Genomic DNA, 21,452 nt, shown 5'->3' with positions numbered 1-21,452 from the left:
AATTCGAGTTGCCTTTCGAACCGGAGTGAAATAGCTCCAGCCGGTTCAGCTACCCATCTAACCCGCTCCGTTGGAAAAATTCCCAAAACCAATAAAATCTCAACTCCCCAGCATTTGTTTTTCTTTATTGACGCCGGCTGCTGAGAATCCGAGAAAGGAAAAGCTAAACCCATCAGAATTGCGATGTTTTTCCAACACTTCAAACACCATAAAGTTAATGAACACAAGAACAAAAATAGAAAAGAAAATCAAGGTGCAAAGATTGTACATTGGTAGTGTGTGCAAGAGTTAGGTTGGAATTCCACGTATAATGTTTATTTTCTCCTCCTCTTATAAGTTTTGTTTGGTTTTTTGGCAACAGTGGAGATAATTTTCAGACACATACATGCAGAAATTTTCTTTTAAGCATGAGCCATTTCATCATTTAAGTTGTATTTAGGGTCTGTTTGTTTCAGGTGAAAATCTTTTTCAGGAAAACATTTTCCATATTTTCGATTGTTTGGTTGTCAATTAATTTGGAAAAATAATTTCAGACTGAAAATAAGTTACACTCCAGCAAGTATTCATCGAATCGGGATACGGGGCAGGAGCGGTCCTCAGACGACCGCTCCTGAACGGTCTCCTCACAATAAAAAACGTGAGGAGACAAATGAGCCAAGTCAGCAAGGCTGAAGCAGGGCACAAAAACGGCACCGTTCCAAATAAAAAAATGTTGACTTCCAAACGTGAGCAAACGGAGCAAACGGAAGAGAAGTAGATTTTGAAATTCAAGTTGAAATTTTGAATTAGTCGCAGAAAACAAAACTGAGGGAAGAGTCTTGGCGTGCTTCTGAAGGAGCTCTACTCTGACAGTCTGACCGACCGCTCATTGAAGGTAGAAAGCTGAAGTTCGAGTGGAATTCGACTTACTAGCTCTTTCTAGTGAAGTGAGTGTAGTCTACTCTGATGAAAATAGCAATTGACAGAAAAGTGAGTGGAAAGGCAGGCGGCAAGGAAGAAGCAAAGAGAGATGAAGCCAAAGTTTGGAGGGAAAACTGAATAGCAGAAGCAGCTGTAGTTTTCAACTGGGTATAAGAGTATTGTATCTATTTTGAATGCGCACAAGGCAGGCGGTAAGGTAGAAGCAAACAGAGGAAGGACAAAATCTCACGAAGCCAGATTTTGTCCTTCAACTTAATAGCAGATGCAGCTATGCTCTCCGACTTCGGTGAAACGTGAAGCGTATTAGCAGACCAAGGTAACATGACTAAACCATGTCAGTAACTGTGGCCAATAATTTTTCACCCTATTTTCAATTGTTAAATGAAGGATAAAATTAGAGTCACTGAAGACATAATATGAAGATGATACAAGAATAGTGAAGTTGTACTATATTAAATATATGTACCGTATCTGTGTGTGTGACCATTTAGTTTTTCAGTGATGAACTATAAAGGGATAGTAGTTTTTGGAAGACCTAGGGGTATGTATTCAAATAAACCATCGAACGGAATTACGGAAAGATGAGAGAAACAAAGTCACATTTAACAAGTGAATGAATGTACATCTTGTTGTAAATTAGTTACATGTTATAGCCACCGTATTACAATTGATATGAATCATTGTGCATCTAGTAATTGGTCCATGCTCATGGAGTAATATTAGTTTGTCCCTCTCTTGACCGTGTAGTGTGTATAAAATAGAGGTGTAAAGTTGAATGAGGTGAAACTGAGGAAAAGACATATATGTGAATAATAAATGGGTGAACCTTGTATTGTAAGTAAATTACATGATGTAAAAAATATATTACAATGAGTAGAAAGTGATTGTTTGGCCCTCAAAATATAGAAATAGTAGAAAATGCGGAGTTGGCTTATGCGGTTGTTATTAACGAATGACATAAGGTCCAGTGAGCTAAAGAATCTAGAATCAAAATATAATCACCAGCGTGGATGTACATACAGTTAAAATAGACTTACATCGTGTGACCAATACATTACAATCCGTATAAGTTAGTGTACATGGAGTTGTATTTGTACACAGATTGTGTTAGAGTAAAAGTAAGATGATGTGAATCATTAATCATATTGATAGCGTAATAATAGAATTTGGTATACGAGTAATGTATGATTCATAACACATTATGAATGGTAATATACATTTATGTTGTCGTTTATGTACATACAATTCATGAAGTGTTGCAAATTAGGGTGTTTGATGCATAATTGGTAGGATCAGAAGTAATGGATTGCAGCAAATTGGTAGAAGATGGGACCCCTGAGTTAGGAATGGAGTTCAACAGCGAAGAGGATGCGTACAAGTTTTACAACAAATATGCCTTTAAAATGGGTTTTAGTGTACGTAAAGACTATGTGAATAAAGACAAAGACGGCGTGACCACGTCTAGGAGATATAGTTGCTGCAAGGAAGGTGTGAAGCGCAAGTACGAAGGTGATGTGATGCCAAAGAGGACACGAGCTCCGACGAAAACAGGGTGTGGAGCTAAAATGGTTATTGTGTTGTTTAGAGGAACAATGAAGTACCGTGTGCATGATCTTGTTTTAGAGCATAACCATGAGTTGCACATTGCTCAATGTGCGCACATGATGCCATCACAAAGAAAAGTGAGCGAGGCTCAAGGATTCCAAGCTGAAATAAGCGAGGACGCTGGGCTTTCATTGAAACAGAGCCATGAGCTTATGGGAAAGGAGGCAGGTGGGATGGGAAATGTGGGATATACTCGGGAAGACCTGAAACGATATCTTCGTACTCGACGGGAAAGGAGTTTGAAATATGGAGAAGCAGGTAGCATGCTGAATTATTTTCAAGAGCAAACACTCGAGAATCCATCGTTTTTTCATGCCGTACAGCTGGACTGTGAAGAGCAGATAACGAATATCTTTTGGGCTGATGCAGGAATGTTAATTGACTACAAATTTTTTGGAGACGTAGTCACATTCGATACAACCTACAAAACAAATAAAGAATACCGGCCACTTGGAGTGTTTGTGGGTTTTAACCAACATAGGTAAATTGTGATATTCGGTGCTGTCCTTATGTATGATGAGACTATAGATTCTTTCAAATGGGTGTTTGGTACATTTGTAGAAGCAATGTGCGGAAAGCGTCCAAGTACCATACTAACCGACCAAGATCATGCCATGGCAGCCGCTCTTTCAGTTGTTATGCCTGAAACATTTCACGGTCTATGTACGTTTCACATAAGGCGTAATTTTATGAAACATCTTGGCAATCACTACAAGGAAAATAGTGATCTTCCATACATGTTTGGTGCCTGCATGTATGAGTTTGAAGAAGTGGAACAATTCAATAGGGTGTGGGAGGCGATGGTGAAGAAACACAATCTTGAAAATAATGAATGGCTCTCCGGGTTGTATAAAATTCGTGATAAATGGGCAAGGTGCATGATGAAAGAAAGATGGACCGCGGGAATGCGAAGCACCCAACTCAGCGAAAGCCTAAATGCAGCAATTAAAAATCATTTGAAACTGGATCATGACCTTGTGCAGTTCTTTAGACATTTCAATCGGGTGGTTGATGAAAAGAGACATAATGAACTGATTGCAGAATATGAAATGAGGCAAAAGCTTCCCATGGTAGGGTTAAGGCAAACACCTATGCTTGTGCATGCATCAGAGACGTATTCACCAACCGTATTTGTTGCATTCCAAAATGAATATGGCGAGTCAACAGCTATGGTTATATTGAGACAACAAGATGCAGCGATGTTTGTGGAGTTTGCGGTCATGAGGTATGATGGAGAACTTGAAAGAATAGTAGTATTCAATCGGAATGATCTAAGTGTACATTGCAGTTGCAAAAAATACGAGAATGAAGGTATTTTATGTGGGCACGCATTGAAGGTGTTTGATACCGTGGGCATAAAAATAATTTCTCCTGAATACATTAAGAGGCGATGGACAAAAAGAGCTCGAGCTGGAGACTGTTTTGATCGGCGAGGACAGGAAGTTGTGGCTGATCCTAAAGTAATGATTTCAACTCGTTATCGGGAGCTCGCTCCAGCCATGATTAAGGTCGCAACTCGAGCAGCAATGTCGGAGGACACCAGCAAAGTAGCAATCACTGTCATATCCGATTTGTCAAAGAGAGTTGAGCTCCTCCTCTCAGAAAGCGAAGAGCAACCTTTGCAAAATCAAAAAAATCTGAATATGGAGGAACGAGATAAAATTGAAATTGTAAATGAAATGGGGGAGGCAGTAGTCGTAAGAGGCATTAAAAAACGAGGCGGTGGGAAGAAAAGTAGAGTGATGCGAAGTTGGGTCGATAAATTTGACAGAGTAAAAAGAAAATCTAGATTATCAAGAACTACACAGACTACGGTATGGATCAAATTTTGGTACTTGGGGAACATTTATGCTAAAACTAAGTTATTGTTATACTATTAACTAAAGTTTAGGTAACATTCATTATGAAATAATATTATTGCCGTGTCAATACTGTAGGTCTCAGAATCGGAGCCGACATCGGTTTCATTTGAGGAATACATGTTTATGGGATGCCGTTCATCTACTGACTCTGTTTCGGTTAGTATAAAATGGACATGACTCTTACTTTTATTTGGATGTTTCTAACAGCATAAATAGTTACATTGATGTTACATTGTGTGATAATGTTGTTACGGCCGTCATCCCTCCTGATATACGTATTTTGTTTGTCTTATACAATGATTTGGCCCATACGAAACTTGTAGACGCATTCAATGAGTCAGACAGTGAATGGTCCTCCAAATGTTGTTGCTCCCGATATCGATGAAAGTCAAACGGTATGCATACATTTAGTAGTTAAAATAAAACCTTCTTGTTCATGTAGTAGAGCTACCTTATTTTCTTTAATTGTAACGGTGGGCTCCCGAAGGCTGTCAAATCATGCAAATTATGTAGTTAACGTATGCTCGCTTTAATAACGTATTATTTTTTATTATTTCAAGATCCACCGTTTGGCTAATCAGGGGCCTCCTGCAAGTGTCCCTACAGAATGGATGCATCCCAGATTTCCTATTTTTTCCAAGCATAACTCCATCAGAGATGTCTTAATGGTCTGATATATCATTTTTGTTATAATGTCTAGTCCAATTTAACTTTATAAGTGAGCAATATAGGCACTGGTAATGATTTGTTGACAGTCGATTACTTATACTATATAATGTAGGAGGAGCGTGGGGCAATTTCAACACACTGTGATGTTGATGCATATCATGTATTTGCACCATCACCTCAGGTGATAAACTTTTATCGTTACAGCACATATTTATGTAATGTTATTAATTGGAGACTTGGACATCGTATATCATTAATCGTATGTTTTATTAATAATATTTGCTGATTTGCCATCGTTACCCATTTCAGGGAAGAAATAACACACAGGGATTGCAACTACGCGTTGACGTCGCCTCCCCCCAGAATGAGGTTGATGAATGATGTGTAACTATATATTTTCAACGAGACATTAAGTGGTTGTCCCAACCTGAGAATGTTGCATATGTACGTTACAAGCAGTTAATAAGTTGTTACAACTTATTGACGAGGTTATACAGGCACCATTGATGTTTCACTCTTTTCAAATTTAGACAAGTGGATTACAATTGTAATCGCATCTAGTGTTAGTAGTCATCAATTAGAAAATTATAAAGTTGGTAGAAAATTGAAGTAACAATTTTACAATAGAATTGAACGTGTTTTTTGTGATCGGATTTTTTTCACTAAATCGACCATAACAGTTGAATGGTTGTCGTGATATGTATATCATTCTACTACGTTCAATTGCATAGCTTAATAACATATTTATTGGCATAGATCGCACCGTCAAAGGTACGATGTATAAGATAACACAATCTAAAGTCTAAATTGTCTTGATTTTGTTATGATGATAAATTCGAATTATTATTGGGCTATTTTTATAAAACATTATCATTTAGGCCATTTGTTTTGCATCGCTTGACGAATTTAGTGCACCATTGACATGATATATCACAGGCACATCAATTGGTATTACAAGTTTTTAGGTTAATTAAATTATGATCAAACCAGGTGACGACCACGTCTAGGTAATAGGTGCTCATAACAAAATGATTCCTTGGACAACTAATTTGTAACGTTAAAATGAAGTTTTACAATGCAACAAAAAGGAATAACGAACAGTACACAATGGGTTACAACCAGTTAGGGATCTGTTACTGTTACGTTACAACTAGTTACGACTGAGTAACAGGCATTATTAATATCCAAATATGGTAAGCAATTTATTTGAGTAGAGATTATAATGAGTATAGTTTTACCGCTACCCTAACAAACATTGAACTACATCCCTTGTTATCAGTTGTATCCCATACAACACCTGGGAACGCCGTCATGCATTAGACAATGGGGTATGTACGTTTGAAAGTCATCGTCGCTTGATTCAGTAAAGTCAGATAGGTCCGGGTCCGATATAAGCATGGGATCTGCTAAAATGTGTTGAACATCAAAATGTTTTCCAATACCATGTATTTTTGCGGCCTGGATCTCGTGGAACCTGTGAAGCCTACGCTCCATCTGCATAACTTCTCGCTGTAGTCTATGTAATACGCTGGCATCATTGGCTTGTGGTCCTATAACAAGATCCGCTGACCTTGTTCTCGGGACGCGGATGCCATGCCAGCGACAAAATACCTCTAATTCCATTCTTCGCTCACGAACAGGCTCCCATATGGGTTCATGGTCCATAACGAAATAGCCAGACGGTAGATGATCGTTGACGATATTTTTAAAAATGTGACCAGCTAGTCCCAGAGAGTTGATGGTGTTAAGTGGAGCGTTCCTGAACTCGCGTTTGGTACCCATATAAAACCCTCCCATCTGGTGTTTCGTACTTGCTTATGGCATTTGTTGGATCCAACGATACTTTCCGTCTTTTTTGCCGAACATTTGATGGTAAACTTGTATGAGATCCTTCGTTTGTGGATTGCATGACTATACTAATACCTACTGCTTTTTGGTTGGATGTTAGAAGTATCTACTGATAAATAATTAGGTGGGAGAAAAAAAGAGGTAGAAATTTTTAACAGAGCACCTATTTGAGACCATACATAGTAAATGGTTTCTTCTGGCAACTTGACCAACTGCTTGCTATGTCATTTCATGTTGTTCTCCACGGGATAGTACTCCTGGGTGATTAGATGAAGGCATGACAACCACCTATTAACGAGAGAATAGATTCAACGTTTAGTCAAATGTATAGTGTGTGGATGAAATAATGATTTAATTTGATTGGGTCATAACCTGTACTCCAACAACAATTGGTTCAGGTGAATTTCCAATTATTCGTCAGTCACCTTACTTTTCAAGTGTAACAAGAAGTTGCCACTAGCATATGTACGTTACAGGACGTTAATAAGCTGTTACCGCTTATTGATGTGCTTGTACAGGCCCCTTGTCATTTGCCTATATGTTAAAATTTAGACACTTTGTTTACAATTATATTAACGATAAGTATTACAGATAGTATTACAGGCACTTCAATAGGTATTACTCTTTCAGTACAGAAATGAACTTACAATTTGCGGCATGGTTTGGTTCCACATGACCACATAATAAGTAACAGTTTCGCAGAAGAACATGATACTTCATTGGGACAAGTAATTTGAAAGTAGGGTAACTAATATTTAAAATGCAACAAATTTTGATTACTCTATGTACATGTTGAGTTACAACCAGTTATGTATTTGTTACAATTCATTACAACTAATGAATTTGCAATCGGCAGTTTTTCGTCTTATCTAGTTAAAACTACTGATATTACAACTAGAAATTCCCTGATATTACAACTAGTGATACTACAACTAGTTAATATCTGATGAACTTTTCCTCTTCTCTCGTTTGTGCAATTGCACTTGGCACAAACAAAAAGTCCTCCCCTCTAACACATAAAATTTCTTAGACACTTTAGTAAGTGTCTATTGAGAATATAGAGATGGTCGATTCGAACCCCAAAACAATTGATGTAGCGAGGCCTTCTCGAACATCTCATTAAATTAGCGAGATCTTCTCGAACATCATGCAACCTACTGGCTGCTATTTGGCACCCAAGAACTTGATTTCTGTGTGAACCCTCTATTGATGACACTGCAATTGAGGTTAGAGGAGGGTTGGAAAATACTAATGATAAATTTCATGCACGGGTTCATTGTCACCCTTCAGTAGAAAGAAATGGGAAGTGTGAAGTTATTGAAAATGGAAAATGTTTGTGTAGTAATGAAAGGTGGACAGAAAAATTTTTGTTGTTGAGGGATATACTTCTGCAACCGCCCCCTTTTATACTCCGCAGGACCCTCACAATGTGGTAAAATATCACTGGACAACGCATTCCAGGCCAAACAATTTTGTCGTTGCAGTTGAAGCTGTAGAGTTCGATGCATGCCATTGAATTGTAGTGGTTCTCTGTTCACACAATAAAACAAATTTTGCAGCTTTTGTCATGAAATAACCTGTACACCAATATTAAGGGTCATGTGGATAAACAGTTACACATCAGTGACCTGTACGTTTCACTATGTACGGATTGCGTTACAACCAGTTAGTTGTATGTTACAATTTATTATAACTAATGAATTTGCAATCAGCAGCTTTTCGTTTGCTCTATTTAAAACTGAATAATATTCCAACTAAATATTCCCCGATATTACAACTAGTGATAATACAACTAGTTAATATTCGATGAACCTTTTCTCTTCTCTTGTTTGTGCTATTGCCCTTGGTAGAAACGATAATTCCTCCCACTGACACATTAAATTTCTTACACACTTTATTAAGTATCTATTGAGAATAGTTACGATGATCGTTTCGAACCCCAAAACATTGCGTAGCGAGACTTTCTCGAACATCTCATTAAAATAGTGAGATCTTCACGAACGCATATGAGGGCAATTAGTACATCACGGGAGAAGAGACTGTAGACCCACATGCAGTGCCTGAACCATGTCGGATAAGTTTTGTTACGTTTCCAGGCCAGATTTGTTGTACCGACAGTGAATATACGTGTTACGTGCTGTTGCCAATCGTTTACAGACTTCAACACATGTTTGCAGCTTTTATCATGTTTAGGTCCTGTCCATCAACTTTTAAGAGTCACGTGGATACAGAGTTACACCTTAGATTCATGTACATTTCACTGTGTGCATGCACAGTTACACTGTCACAGGGAGGTATGACAGCCCAAATTATGCAACAGTTTCTTGGCCAAGAGTCAGATGTGTAACACTCTATGACCTTGGTCGGTGTATGACCCAAATTTACTACCTCTATGAGCGGTTCGTACCTCCTTATGCTCCAATGCTCTATAGGAGATTTCAAATTCGACCAGAAATTTTATGTATGTTGTAACTCAGAACGAACAAAGAGGTAAATAATAACTTACGAATTGTAACAATATATGAACAGTTTGTCAATCGTATGGACAAAATTTGTTGAACTATATTTTTAGTATCGATACATAAAATAATAAGTGTTACGTCGTGTCACTAATCAGCATCAGAAAATAAAATACCAATTGGGCAATTTTTATCATGGTAAGACCTGTATTGCAATGTTAAGGGTACCGATGTGAATATTGAGTTACACATTAGTGACCTTAATTTCGACATTGTGCATACACAGTAATACGCAAAATATTGTGCACAAAATCTCACAATGAATGTCAGTTTTTTGGCCCAGAGTCATATGTGTAAAACTGAATGGCATTGGTCATTCAATGACCCACAATGTGATAGTACCTGAATAAGCACCTCCTTCTGCTCCTGATGCTTTATTAAAGATTTTCAATTTTACAACTAATTCACTGAATGTTGTAACTTAGGACGAACAAAGCTGTAAGTAAGAACGTACGAATTGTAACAATTTACAATTAAGGTAACCATTTGTGCATCATTATACAATTAATAGTTTCAATTAGTTGGAGTCATTAACACAAAACAATTGAACAACACAGGTGATTTCAGATAAAAGAGCAATCATATAACTCCACAAAAAACTAATAGTGTGACTTCACCAGTTTCATACAACTATACGACTGGATCTACTGTTTACTCTATCTTCTAGATCACCTGCCAAAATGGAAAGTCAACAGTACAAGGATGTCAGTGTAACTTTGCCTATGAAGGATACATCTCCGACAAACTACAGGCGAAGTTTATACCCTCCCATGGGGCGAAAAATTGAAAGTGCTGTCAGCGAAAAATTGCTATTAGGATCAACAGAAAGGCGACCGCTACCGATATCATCATGAAGGTTTTCATTTGTCGAATATCTTGTTCGATTCGATGCACATGATACGGGAAAGAGTTTGGTTCATTTTGCACTGTTCCGGGACTGTCGAAGGAGCTTTCTCTACTTATTGCTTGTCGATTCGGTGAGGGAGGGCAGTAGTTAGCCTGAACTTGCTCATGATTCCTCCCTATTGGATGACACCAAGCGAAAAAAGCACAAGTTTTTCCTTCACAATAGAAGTACAGCAACCCCTTCGTTGGTTTCTGTGACTCCACGATCTTCAGCCCAGCCCTTTTTCCGCAGTGGCAGTACCGATATTGGTACCTTAACTCAGTAGATCCGCTACCAAAATTGCTCGATGAAGACATTTGAACGATCTAAAACTCCTTTTGGGTCACATAAGCTTTAGTGTTTTAACCTTCTGTTGAATTAATGGTTGTGTGTCGATCATGAGCTAACACGGACGTACACATAGGTGGGAGTTAATATGTGGCAAGAAACGATATAAGCTAGTAACTAAATTCTGGAGAATTAGTAAGTATAGAATAAGTAACATGTTTTTTTAAGACATACACAAAACCCAAAACATGTAATTGACTGTTACAATTGGGTTTACGTATCACTAATCCAATAAATAAATTGATAATCAAACTTTTTGAATAAATGTAATAAACTACTGACCCGATTCGACACATGCATGCCATTTTCGAGTGTGTTCAAATAAACTATTTTATTTGAATGCCATTCGTCATTTGTCACAATAACTATTTTGTAACAACCTATAAGCACACTGTAGCATGCAATCATCAAACATGGAGTTTTGTATTAATTTTCACACTCTAACTTCCCATTGAAGCATTTTGTAATAGTCTTTAATAACATTCAACTTCCCAATAACTATTTTGTAACAACCTACAAATACTTCGTAACTAACAATTTTCAAATATGGAGTTTTGTAAAAATTTTCAAACTATCCCCTTGCGAGTAACTGTTTTGTAACGGTTTTCGAACATACTGTAACTTCCCAATAACTATTTTGTAACAATTTACAAACACTTCGTAACCAACAGACTTCAAATATGGACTTTTGTATTAATTTTCAAACTGCAACTTTCCAACTAACTATTTTGTAATACTTAGCGAGCACACTGTAACTTTTAAAAAAATATTTTGTAACAACCTACAAACACTTTGTAATTAACAGTTTTCAAATATGGAGTTTTATATTAATTTTCAAACTGCAACTTTCCAACTAACTATTTTGTAATACTTAGCGAGCACACTGTAACTTTTAAAAAACTATTTTGTAACAACCTACAAACACTTTGTAATTAACAGTTTTCAAATATGGAGTTTTATATTAATTTTCAAACTGCAACTTCCCAACTAACTATTCTGTAACATTCTACGAACACACTATAACTTTCCCAAAACTATTTTGTAACAACGTACAAACACATCGTAACTAACAGTTTTCAAATATGAAGTTTTGTATTAATTTTCAAACTGTAACTTCCCAAATAACTATTTTGTTACAGTCATACAAAACACTGTAACTTCCCAATAATTCTTGACTAACAACCTACAAACACTTTGTAACTACCAGCAGTTATATATGAAGTTTTGTATTAATTTTCAAACTGTAACTTTTCAATAACTAATTTTGCAACAAACTAATTGGGCGCTTGTTCTATAGTTACACATTGTTCAATGTAGGTTCTAGTATAGTTGGCACAGAGTCACGACGAGCATCTTTGAACCATAGATTCACGACACAATTGAACCAATTAATGCTCCGTTAATGTTATTACTGACATTATTCTAGTGTCAATAGAAAATCTGAATTAAATTCAGAATTTATGGCCACAAATGATAAATAAACAGCACCACGATAAAAATTGCTAATCAGTATTGATGCTAATGTCTCCAGAAAAACAAAACTACTGTCTCAAAAGAAAGGTCCTTCTGAGTAGACTCCATAATAAAATTAGTTACAGTAATCCAAAAGCTGTAATACACATGTAATAATATACAAAAGCACGTCAAATGCAATTTTGTGAATTTCTTTCTCTCCCAGTCATGAATACTTATAAATCAGGCATTACCAACATTCAACTGCGCCCGTTTAGGTACTTGCAGGTTTGCGAAGCTGTCCGGAAACTTTGAGTTCTCCGCTGAGTTACACAATCGAGCTGTGTACAGCACTCGATACTTGCCAACATTTTCCTATCAGCACAAGAGGTAGGAATTAGCATAGTTGAGTGCCGAGGTAACAAGCATTAAATCAATTTCAGATGGATTGTAGGGAGAAAAGGGATATCAATTGTAATACCTCTGTAAGCCGAACAGCCAACCTTCCGCTCCAATGCTCTAGGAATGTCATAACGAAAACACCACTGTCACACCTGGTCACGTTGTCTTCTCATTAGTCAGTTATGGTATATATGTTGGACAAAAAACTTAGTACACGCTCTAACAATAATGACGGGAGAAGTCAAACTATTTACACTTTGTTGGGTGAGTGATGAGGGACATCGGCAACAGAAAATCCGAAACTGGAGAAGTCAATTTCCTTGCCAAACTTTGCCGCCACAACCAAACCCAGTGAACGTTTCTATATCACCAAAGATTATGTAAAACTGATTACAATCCACTAATGTGGCACTGTCATGTCGTGTAATGCATTTAGCAATTTGTCCAACATACCAGTCGATTCAGTACACTAATGTCTTTGCTCTTTGCTTGACTGCTATCAGGGTCTAGCACGTGCACTTCTTTCTCTGAGACACCGAAGCTGTAGACAAACCAAGACCCCTCTATGCATACTGGCACAAGTATCTGCGCCAAATGAGGTATGAAAAAGGTCAGACAGGTCATTCTACATAACCGAGTATGACTATGTTTTGAATGTTTAACAGTCACATAAGAAGTTTTGGATTAAAACTGATAATTGCATACCCAATCACAATTTGCAGGATCAACCCCCGTATTGTTATTGCGAACCTTGAAGAGCTTTAGAAGCTTAGCAGATAAGCTGGCATCAGAGAGCTTGTCGAATTTTCCCATTTTTAAAATTCCTTCCTGCAACCAATAACATAGCCGAGTGAAAGGTGCATAGAAGACATTAATAATGGTGTGTTGGATCGTAATACCAATTCAGATATGATGATGAGCATCTTTAACACAACTGTAGGATGCAGTCCAAATTTCAAACTCACAACTGCAACAGGTTCTACGATGTAGCGTTCAAGCTTCCTAATTTTGGCAGTTCTTCCACCCCAATTCATGAGACGGGCAAACATATCAATCACCTAATCAATGGCAAATGGTGATCAAAACATATAATTGAGTGTTGCTTGGGTGAGTTTACGTATGACTATTCCAATCAATAGATACATAATCAAACTTTTTGACTAAAAGTAATGAACTACTGACCCGATTAGACACATGCATGCCATTTTCCATTGTCTTCAAGTCAAGCCGAGTCAGCGAAAATTGATACATTTGAACAAGTATGTCCCTATCACATCCAGGACACAATTAAACGATTTACTAATAATTATTACTCCTACTCCAAAACACGAAAATCTGACTAATGTATATGAACTCCAATCTCATCCATATTCAATCTATTTTTCTATGCCATCTTCTTATGAACCACACGCGTACTTATTGTAGTGAATGGATCACAAGATCGAATTAATAGTTTTGTCAAGAATCTTACTTGGGATTTTGGTCCAGATCCCATGCATATGCAGCAACATTTTTTTCGTATAGGCTAACTGTCACAGGTGCTGGTAGAATGAACTCTGCTGACCGCAGAACAGTGCTCTTCTTTGTTGCACGTGTAGACTTGTGCTTCACCTCAACGTCAAGGCCTCCTACAAAAGACAAATAACATGCATTTCATATGACATTCATTTGTTGTCGTCTAACAAATTATAAGGTATTTTGCTTCATTCTTCAGACACAATGCAATTAGCAGTCATCAAACACCAATCGATAATTCACTAAATGCAATGTAACTGTCCTAAGAACTATTTGTACAACTCTTCAAACACACTGTAACTAACACTTTTCAAACAGTTGTGATAAATTTTCAAACACACTAACTTCTCAATAACTAATTTGTAACAGACTTCAATCACACCATAACAGTATGCTAAACTAACCGTTTCTAAGAGTTTTCAAATGCACTTTGACCAATAAATAAGTGAGTATCAACCTACAAACACACATTTAAACAGCAATCATTTAATATGGAGTTATGTTTGAATTTTGGAAACTGTAACTTATCTATTAATTATAATGACTAACAGTCTCCAATAACATTCAACTTTCGTCTAAATAATCACTCATGTAACAAGTTACAAACACTTCGTAACTAAAATTCTTCAATTACATCACCTGCATTAATTATGAAATAGCTTTCCGGTAACTATTGTACAATAATGTAAAATAAATTCCGTGACTAACGATCCGCGAATATGGAGTTGTGTATTCAATAGAGCAAACTGTAACTTTCAGGTTACTATTTCGTGACAAACTTCAAGCACACTGTAAACATTCTTCAAACATACTAACTTTTAATCTATAAGTTTCCACATTTTTTGGTAACAATTTTTAAACACACTGTAACTTTTCAATAACTATTTTGTAACATTTTTCCACTGCAATGTAACTAACATTTTTCGAAACACACTAACTTCTTAACATCAATAAAGTCATACTTTCATAATATGCCTAATTACGTTTGTTACATCAACTTCATATGTGTTTCATATCGGACAGGGTATGACAGTATGCTTAACAAGTTTTCGATGATGACAAGCCAGAGTTCAGACCCGTGTACGTAGCATCATGATGGTATAAACAAAGTTACCGTATATGATAATAGATGTTACAGTCATAGTACATGAATTACAACCTTATGAATAATAACAGTATACCAACCTTTCCGCTTTCGACCATATGATCGCAACTTTCGTGGCATTTCTTGCTCAAGCAGATGTGACGTCGATGCACTGGCGTGCAAAGGTGGTTGCACCGTACATTGACCCTCTTCGGCAGGTTCTATGACGTTTGACCTGTATTGCTCCTGCTCTTGCTCTTGAAGCTGTATAATGCTTCCTTGCGCAGTTGTTGTCATGGTGGTCCCTTGTTCCAATCCGCGACTGCTGTTATCGGGTACGACTGAAGAGGTAGGAATTGGATTCTCCATGTCCATTACATCTTCATTCAGCTCTGGATCTTGGATACCTTCAATATTTGTCCTCGTATTGGCATCGTCTTTCTCGGCCTGCGCTGCATTATGCTCGTCTTCATCAGACCCTTCCGCATCAATTTCTTCAGCATCATCATCCTCGTCGTCTGCCCCTTCTTCGGCAGATTGAAATTCCGGCTCTTCTTCGGTATCAGGACTCTTGTGCATTGTATAGTCCTCCTGTACAGGTTTTTTTCCTTTGTCCAATGCTTCAGTCCCAGAAGTGGAAGCTTTTGCTCTCGGCTGAGAGGAGAGGATTTCTGCAATCTTCAATATCCTTCGTTGGCTACTAACAGCAATGTTATACAGCTCATTTAGCTCAGCCTGCAGTTAGATGATGAAATTATCAATCCATAAATGAGCCACATGCTCTCAACAATTTCATACAATACAGGCATATACAATAGTACATTTACGCAAAGGTTCTTAATTTAACATTTGAATTGCGGCCATAGGTTCTATAACTGTAACTTATATACTAAAAAATAAAATGGTCACCCGGGATCATTGAAACTTCATACATTTATAACATGATTGGCCAAGAGATCACTATATTTCTGTATTTCCATTCATGTGACTTAATTTTTAATAACTCTCTAGACAGGGATGTAATATTGGGATTGGTATCACATATTAACATGATACTACAACATGAATGAAGTTGATAGGCCTATCAATAACCAATAACGTTGCTTACAATATGCAGTAATTACGTCTAATCAAACAACAAATTTCATTAAATCATGGAACAGACCCACTTACACCGATATCGGCGTGCCCGCTGTTCATCAGCATTCCTACCAAATCAGGGGGTAGTTCAGTACTCTGCCCATCATATTCATTATCTTCCGGATCATATTGTCCAATCTTTAACAACAAATTAAACCAACCATTTCAATAGAAAAGCCACGCAATACATAGACCACTACCTTTTATATGAAATGAGATCAATAATATATAACATTTTACCAGTTTTCCTTTTCCATAAGCTCCAAGATTTTTAATCTCAAGTGCATCCCTTTCAGAGATCAGAGCATCTGTCCATGCCTTAGCTCGCGGAGTAGTCCTCGACACTTTATGCTTCAGTATTTGTACCCGATCAAGATAATGAATCTGCAATACAATACAGTAATTAATTCAACTGTAGATAAACTTGACCACACTGTTAAAACATCATCGTAGACGCATTCATTTGAGCATAATCTAATCAATCCATCGCACTGAATTTGATAAAATGTGGAAATACAGACAGTAGTTATGAAGGCTCGCAAAACTAATTGACTCTCTGGTGCACTGTGTAACAATTAGAGCATATTTTCGTCATGACTACAACTATCTAATCTTACCAGCAGAACGAAGATACAACCGCCAACGTATTGGTGCTGCTTTTCACTTTTCTTTTGCACCTCTAGCACCTTATTGCATAGTACGATCCTCACATACTCAGCCCAGTTCAATCTGGCTACCCTATCAACCAATTGCGTACAGTTCCAAACCTTTATTTTGTGCTCGGCTCTAGTGGTTGGAGCCAGTAGACATCCACAACAAAATGCCACGAATAGTCTTAAGAATTCTTCCCCTGCATTCATGGCTACCAACTCATTTGGGAGCTCATTCCATTTGTATGTCCTACGACTTGGTCCACTTCCCCCAACCTCGGTTGTATCGGTGTCTTCAACTGGAACGGGACCTTCGTTCGGGATCCCCAGGATTAAACTGATATCCTTTGACGTTAAAGGTAGCACACCATCTCCACCAACATTTAAACTGCTCAATGTCGGATTAAAGTTGTCAACAAGCCAGGTAGCTATGCCACTAGGAATCCAGTGACACTGTATGTCTAGCAGCCCTCCAAATCCTATGTCTCTAATCTGCTGCTTCTTAGTTTCATCGATTCGTGAAACTAAACTTGACATCTGCTTTGGCGAGCATCGGATAGTGTACTTCTGATTCTACACCATTTTTTAGATATATGCATTAGACTAATATAAGTTTCATTAAATGTTTGATGAATCATGCCGTGTATTTACCTTGATTTGAACCCGTGTTTTTCGCAATATCGGCTTTCCTAGACGTTCCATTTCTTTCTCATACTCTTCTTTCTCTTTCAAATATTCCTCCTTTCGCTTCCTCATTTCTTCCTCACTCAACTTATTATATGCTGCCCGGACAATGTCATTGTACTGCATTGAATAAATAAAATCAAAAAACACGTTAGACTAAACACAAAATAATTGCTCGTTTCACTATTTTTCCCTTAGGCACCCCATCGGTTCAATGATTCTTCAGTTTATTTTGCTAGGACAGCATACCTCGGTCAGCTTAACACCCTTCGCCGAAACCGTGTGTTGATACTCTTTCCTGTCCACATTCAAAACTCCAAAGTTATATGTGCTATTTAGTACCATTATTTTTCCCTCGCATTCAATAATCTTACCTGAACTTCATCCATGGATTCAATGGTGGGACTGGTTCTGCGACCTCGCTTGTTCCCGCTGTAATCAGTTCTTCCTCCCCACCTAAACGATCATTCCTTTTACTTCTTCTTTTCCTTCCCATCCTTCCCCTGAACAGTCAACATTGTAATGCTGAATAATGATGCCAAGTCTAACCTGCCAAGACCTTACGCAAGCACTGGCCACTTACCTATTCGATGAAGTGGGTGCTGCACCGTGTTCTGTACCACCACTTGTTTCGGCGAGTTCTTCTCTGTCTGCTTCCTGAAGTGTGCTTCCTGCTCGCGTTCTTGCCATTGTAAACTAATGTTTTTAACAAACATATTGCACTTCAGTTCCAAAATTTTTTTTCCAACCACAGTCATAACATATCATGAAGTACTGCTAAACATAATATATGAGCATCAAATATTAGTCACGCTAGTTATAGTACAACCTGTAACATTTTTTCTCACACTCAGTAACTCATTCTTCACAGTTTGTTATTTATTCCAACTGCCACTAATCTACATAATCTGTTGTTCTACCTATCAGATTGTACTTCATCCATCAATTTCTTCTTCTATTTATTATGCTACTGTACAATACCAATGCAGTAGAATAAGGGGCCATCCAAATTTATAGTATCTTCATGAAATTCTATAGACCAGTTCTATTATTGTAACTTCTGATCTATTACGTGTAACAACTATCAAAGATGATGTCCAACCACAACAATTATTGTACAAGTAATCTTCCTTTTCACAATTTGTTTGTCTCAATACCAAATTTTCTGGTTAATTATCCCTCATTTAGTCATTTCATAATCTATTCCCCTGCCTATCAAGTTCAATTCAATCACATTCTCCTTTATTTATCACCCTCTTCAACAATATGAATGAAGCAACAAACCCGTTAAACAATTTTACGTCATTGTTCATCCAATTTTACAGTGTACTTCTCCTAGTGTCACTATTAAATGACTGCGTGTAATGACTATCCAACATGATGTGCACCTACAATAACTAGTAAGATTCTTAACCGTTATTCCACACTAACTATGCTAAACCTCATGATTTGTTATTCCGTCTGTCTCATATTGCCAACTTATAACCTACTCTCGTACTCATTCACTTCCAACCTAGAAACTTGTCTCTCTTTATGCAAGTAAACCAATAACCTGTAACATCAATGTAAAAGAAAATATGAGAAGCACAACTGAGTACAAAACATTAAAACTCTGTTATTTCTCTGTACCTGTTAAACCACAACATGTAACAATTATCCAACACTGTGTTAATGCACACGCCCTAATACAATAAACTTACACCAATCAAGACACAAATACGACATCTCAATTTCAAAATAACATTTTCATTAGCAAGTATGAGACGCACAACTCAGTACAAAACATTTGAACTCTATTATTTCTATGTACCTGTTCAACCACAACATGTAACAATTATCCAACACTGTGTTCGTGCACACGAACTAATACAATAAACTTACACTATTCAAGACCCAAAAACGCCATCCCAATTTCAAAATAAATTAAAGCTAGAAGAACCCAACCCTAACCAATAAACACGCTAAGAGGGTTTATTTAAATTAGATCTTGCGTTTCCCCATCATAAAACCAATTATGGTGGTTGCCACGAGGTGTTAACTAAATGAACAATTACGGATTCTATTTAATTAACGTGGCAGCAGGCTATTAAATTAAATCAAATACCCGGCCGTTGATATTCAATTAATCAAATACCCATGAACAATTAATTCAGGAAACGCACGAATAGCAATTAATTAGAGGAAATAATGAAGATTCGGTTAGATCTCACAGATATTATGGACCGCGCCCTCGCGTCAACCTTTGGGTAGAGGAGAAAATTAGCCGCTCCTCATCGTGTCAATCCCGCGTAAATTAATTGAATACATTCAATTGTTTGCCGAAGAATTGGAAAATCACAAGAGTAATCTCACGGAATTTTGAAGAGTCAAAGGCAAAACGTAAAAAGGGTCTCCGTTCTACGGAGCCCAGATGCAATCCGCGAGAATGTTCAATGCCTGGCCGCCAGCCGCAGGCGAACAAAAGTAAAAGAAACAGAACAGAAGCAAGCGTCTGACAAGGAGTCGGAAAAAAGAAAATTAAAGCTAAGGCTAAAAAGTTCATCCCTTTCCAATCTCGCTTTGTCCTCTTTATATAGCCGCCGCGATTCAAGTCAAAAAGCAGAGACGTCTGGAGCAATTTCAGCTAATAGAAGCTATTTCCTTTGAAGTTTTAATCCAATGCTTCGGGTTCACGTGGACCACGGTCCGGCTTTCGGTTTCGTCCTCCTTCTAAGGCGTGGCCACGCTCTGAAATGAAAAGTCTTCTGGAAATTTTTCCCCGCGATATCTTTTTTGATGCCAACCACCTACTATTCACACAAATGTCAAATATGAGTGAAATCCCCTTTCTTAGCACCATGAATAGCCAAAATTAGGACAAGATGACAGTGCAAAACGTGCCAAATAACGGCTCTATCAAATCCCCCCACACCTAGACAATGCTTGCCCTCAAGCATTTCGGAGCTCAGAAGTACAACCAAGAGAGCGGAGGTCATGCAGTAGTCTATACTAACACAAGCATCTAGGGTCCCTGACAATATTACCAAAGGTAGAACATCACGGAATGCCATTACCATAGGCTTGCACGTTTATCACATCTCCACCACTTAAAAGTGAACTAAACACATAAATCAAAGGGACTTTAATAGGGTTGTAATGGGGCTCAGGTGAAAGGCGGGTTAAGTAGGTATGGATAGGGGGTAAAGTGTCAAGAGAACGTCCAAAACTCACCAATAACCACAGTGCTCTACTGGAGGAGTTTCACTAACAAGGCAGTTTCCATTTGCTGTACTCCCTGTACAAGTGCCCCAAAATTTTTTTTTTTTTTTTTTTTAATACTGCTCGCGAGGCGTGGGCACGCCTTGTAGCCCATAGTCCTCTGGTCACGAGGTCTCTTCAGAGATTTTTTTTTTTTTTTTTAAGGAGAAAGTCCTGTAAGGCGTGGGCACGCCCTGTAAGCCAAAGTCCTCTGGTCAGTGGCCTTTTTCCAATTTTCCCTCCTTTACACAAAGATAGCATCATATAGCTCCTAATCTATCAGCACTTTCAACCCCAAATTCGTTTGCTTTGCGCAAATGATGGATTTCAGACATCCCTTGACAACACAGGGATGAACAAGAAAGTTTAAAGAGGTCTTGAGTTAACAAACACGGATATCAACCAGAAACGAAGGACAGAAGCTCAAGTTGGTTCACTATTGAGATATAAAATGAGGGCTTGATTTTTTAGATAGCTGAAGAGGGTTAAATCCTAAATGCCCTTATCATCTCAAATGCACTCAGTTCATCAAAATGCGGTCTTGACATGTACAAAATAGCAAGTTCTAGAATGTTCATACCATGTGCGATACCCACTCAATCAAACAAAATAGAGCAAACAAGAATAATA

At 37.7% G+C, this 21,452-nt stretch overlaps 3 protein-coding genes and 1 long non-coding RNA gene across 4 annotated transcripts; 2 read left to right on the top strand and 2 right to left on the bottom strand.

Moving 5' to 3' along the window:
- The first annotated feature begins 2,222 nt into the window (after positions 1-2,222).
- Positions 2,223-3,990, top strand: LOC113695136 (protein FAR1-RELATED SEQUENCE 5-like). Its single transcript, XM_072071519.1, has 3 exons — positions 2,223-2,784; positions 3,088-3,751; positions 3,912-3,990. Exons 1-3 carry the CDS (start codon positions 2,223-2,225, stop codon positions 3,988-3,990), a joined length of 1,305 nt encoding a protein of 434 aa, XP_071927620.1.
- Positions 3,991-4,715: 725 nt separating this feature from the next.
- LOC140021523 (uncharacterized) lies at positions 4,716-5,621 on the top strand. The gene is made up of 4 exons (XR_011825349.1): positions 4,716-4,783; positions 4,949-5,056; positions 5,170-5,238; positions 5,367-5,621. It is a non-coding gene; the product is annotated as an uncharacterized lncRNA (long non-coding RNA).
- Positions 5,622-12,181: 6,560 nt separating this feature from the next.
- On the bottom strand, positions 12,182-13,136 carry LOC140018635 (uncharacterized). The gene is made up of 4 exons (XM_072071518.1): positions 12,966-13,136; positions 12,767-12,873; positions 12,592-12,664; positions 12,182-12,485 (listed from the first exon to the last, which is right to left on the bottom strand). Exons 1-4 carry the CDS (start codon positions 13,134-13,136, stop codon positions 12,354-12,356), a joined length of 483 nt encoding a protein of 160 aa, XP_071927619.1. The 3' UTR covers positions 12,182-12,353.
- Positions 13,137-13,979: 843 nt separating this feature from the next.
- Positions 13,980-18,275, bottom strand: LOC140018619 (uncharacterized). Its single transcript, XM_072071517.1, has 9 exons — positions 18,169-18,275; positions 17,960-18,088; positions 17,835-17,883; positions 17,553-17,705; positions 16,869-17,474; positions 16,492-16,635; positions 16,285-16,389; positions 15,213-15,846; positions 13,980-14,140 (listed from the first exon to the last, which is right to left on the bottom strand). The coding sequence occupies exons 1-9, from the start codon at positions 18,273-18,275 to the stop codon at positions 13,980-13,982; spliced, it is 2,088 nt and encodes a 695-aa protein (XP_071927618.1).
- Positions 18,276-21,452: the final 3,177 nt, after the last annotated feature.

This window comes from Coffea arabica, chromosome 1e, assembly GCF_036785885.1.
Source record: "Coffea arabica cultivar ET-39 chromosome 1e, Coffea Arabica ET-39 HiFi, whole genome shotgun sequence".
In the NCBI taxonomy this organism is placed as follows: domain Eukaryota; kingdom Viridiplantae; phylum Streptophyta; class Magnoliopsida; order Gentianales; family Rubiaceae; genus Coffea; species Coffea arabica.
Note: the sequence above shows the minus strand (reverse complement) of the source record. Positions and strands in the feature narration are given on the sequence as shown.